This window comes from Buceros rhinoceros, unplaced genomic scaffold, assembly GCF_000710305.1.
Source record: "Buceros rhinoceros silvestris isolate BGI_N320 unplaced genomic scaffold, ASM71030v1 scaffold38965, whole genome shotgun sequence".
NCBI lineage: Eukaryota > Metazoa > Chordata > Aves > Bucerotiformes > Bucerotidae > Buceros > Buceros rhinoceros.
This window is the reverse complement of record NW_010411817.1, coordinates 3242-5656: the sequence shown is the minus strand read 5'-3', so window position 1 is coordinate 5656 and position 2415 is coordinate 3242. Positions and strand designations below refer to the sequence as shown.

General features: G+C 58.0%; 1 protein-coding gene across 1 annotated transcript in view; it reads right to left on the bottom strand.

Moving 5' to 3' along the window:
* Window positions 1-4: 4 nt before the first annotated feature.
* The window catches only part of ATP6V0B (ATPase, H+ transporting, lysosomal 21kDa, V0 subunit b), a 3312-nt gene continuing 901 nt past the window's right edge, over window positions 5-2415 (bottom strand). The window contains exons 3-7 of the mRNA XM_010136143.1: window positions 2091-2168; window positions 1465-1534; window positions 1061-1112; window positions 496-686; window positions 5-114 (exon numbers count right to left, since the gene is read on the bottom strand). Coding sequence (XP_010134445.1) covers window positions 88-114; window positions 496-686; window positions 1061-1112; window positions 1465-1534; window positions 2091-2168 — 418 coding nt within the window. The 3' untranslated portion in view covers window positions 5-87. The remainder of the gene's footprint in view (window positions 115-495; window positions 687-1060; window positions 1113-1464; window positions 1535-2090; window positions 2169-2415) is intronic.

Below are 2415 nucleotides of genomic sequence, written 5' to 3'. Positions count from 1 at the left end.
GCTCCCGCCCCAGTCAAGGATAGAAACGTTAAATAAGTATATACAGCACCTCTTGGGGCGGGTGGGACAGGCTGGGCGAGACAGGAATCAGTTGCCCATTTTTACTTTAGATGTCTAGAAAGAAAGAAGAGAGGTTAGGCTGTGCCCCAGAAACCCCAACCCAGCACCCCAGTACCACCCAAGCACCCCAGGGTCATCCAGAAGCTGCAGACAGCTTATCACCCCACTGATGAGACATGAGCATCATGCAGGATGCACCCAAGGCGACACCCTCGGTGACAGCTGCTCAGAGGGTCGATCAAATGTTCACAGTGCTGCAAATAGGCACAGTATGCTGTGGAGAGAGCTGCGCCACTCCAACCTTGCGAGCAGCCTCCCTGCCCCAGTGCAGAGGATTGTGCTGGAGCCCAGGTGTGTCTCCCTGGAGCTGAAGAGCACCCAGTGTGACAGGCACCTTGTGCTCACATTACGCTGGTGGCCCCAAGAGGAGGGTACCTGCAGGATAGCAACGATGACCCCAAACAGCCCTATGGCACTGCCAAAGATCTCCACGATCAGGATCTTGACGAAGAGGCTGGCGTTCTGGGCATCAGCCAGGGCAGCCCCGCTGCCCACGATGCCCACACAGACCCCGCAGAAGAGATTGCACAACCCCACGGTCAGGCCAGCCCCAAACATGGAGAAACCTGTGAGAGAGGAACACCACAGGAGCAGGGGGTAACCCCTTCCCACCTGCACCCAGGGCGTGCCGCAGCAGCTCTGTCTTGAGGGGACAGAAGACCCAGAGCTGCCAAGCACCAGCAATGACCTCCTGTCTGGGGAGCTGAACTGCTCCAGAAGTGCCCCAGTGTCCAGCTGGCAGTGTCCAGCCAGCAACACGAGGGAGCAGCAGCGCTGCGGCTGGGCAGCACAGCTCAGACGGGGCAGCAGGGCCTCCAGAAGGTAACTAAGAGCCCCATGTCCTTCAGACACCTGCAGCAGGCCACAGGCCAGTCAGAATGCAGTGGTCATGGTGCGATGATGCTCAGAGTGACAGCACCAGGGACAGAGTGGTCCTTACCTGCATGGTAGTTCTTGGCTCCAATTGCCTCTGGGGTGACTGCAGTGAAAGGCTGAGAGAAAGCACAGGGCCTGCATTAGGAGCAAGTCTGTGGTCTCTGGGAGAGACCTGTCCCTTGTATGCCATGAGGCAGCCACATTTTGCTCAGAGCCAGTCCCTGACTCCATGTTCCCGGGTGGCTTCATGACATTTGCCTTGTGTGTGCTTCCCCAACCCGCTGAAGCTGAAGCCACTGAACAGGGGCCACTGCACAGGCCACCAGCCCAGGGGCTCCCACAGCCACAACGGCATCCCAAGTCCCCACACAGCCACTACTCACAACACTGGCCCATGCCCAGCTACCTATCCCTACTGTGTCCCCGAGGCTGGCACAGGGCTGGCAGGGCAGCCCAGGTCCCCCCTACCTCAGCCATGTTACTGATGACAATCGCCATGATGATCCCGTAGATGGCCACGGCCTCGCAGAAAATGATGCTGTGGGAGAAAGGCAAAGTATGACCAGTGTCCCGGTCTCTTCCCCATGCTGAGCAGTCCCCATCACTTGATGCCCAGCCAGTAGCCAGCAGCCTTCCACAGCCATATCAAAGCCTGCCCCACTGCTGCTGAGGGCAGAAGGCAGCCCAACTTGCCACTGCTCTCCTCTGAAACAAGGGGGAGCTGACAAAGACTGGGTGCTGGCTGTGCTGTACCACCCGAGGGAGCTGTGGTGGCCCGATGGGAAGCAGTCCCGGGGAGCCCTGCCCTCTGTCAGTCCCCTTCTGCTCTTTGGGAAGGGTAGTGCAAGGTCTGGGCAGGAAGTGTGACCTCAGGATGTTTGTTTTGAACACACTGGCCTCATTCACTGCCTGGTATCGCAGAGTGACTCTTCAAAGCAGCACTCTGGCTCCCTTAGGGCTCTTTGTTTTGAAAGCAAACAGCATCAGCAGCTCAGCAAGGAATGGTCTGCCAGCAGCACCCAGCTAGAGATAGGACAGAAGCCTCTGCACTGGGCTCAGACACACCATGAGCACACACCCAGGTCTGTGCTTACCTGACCAGGTTCTTGGTTTTGATCCGAGGGGTTTTGACTCCACCACCAATGATGCTGGAGCCTGTGATGTAAATCCCCCTGTGGCAGACAAGGGTGGTTGGTGGAGGGTCTGGCACTCACAGAAGGATTCAATAGGGAAACCAGGATCTTCCAGCTGAGCAAAGAATTGGGCATGCAGCTGGGGTACTCCACAGACTCTGCCTGTCCACCTCCAGCGTACAGGTGGTCCCAAGCTTCACCACCTACACCAGCAGAACGGCTGGGGCACAAGAGCCATCACTGCACAGCCTGGGCTCAGGGGTATGGCTTCCAGAGGACATCGCTG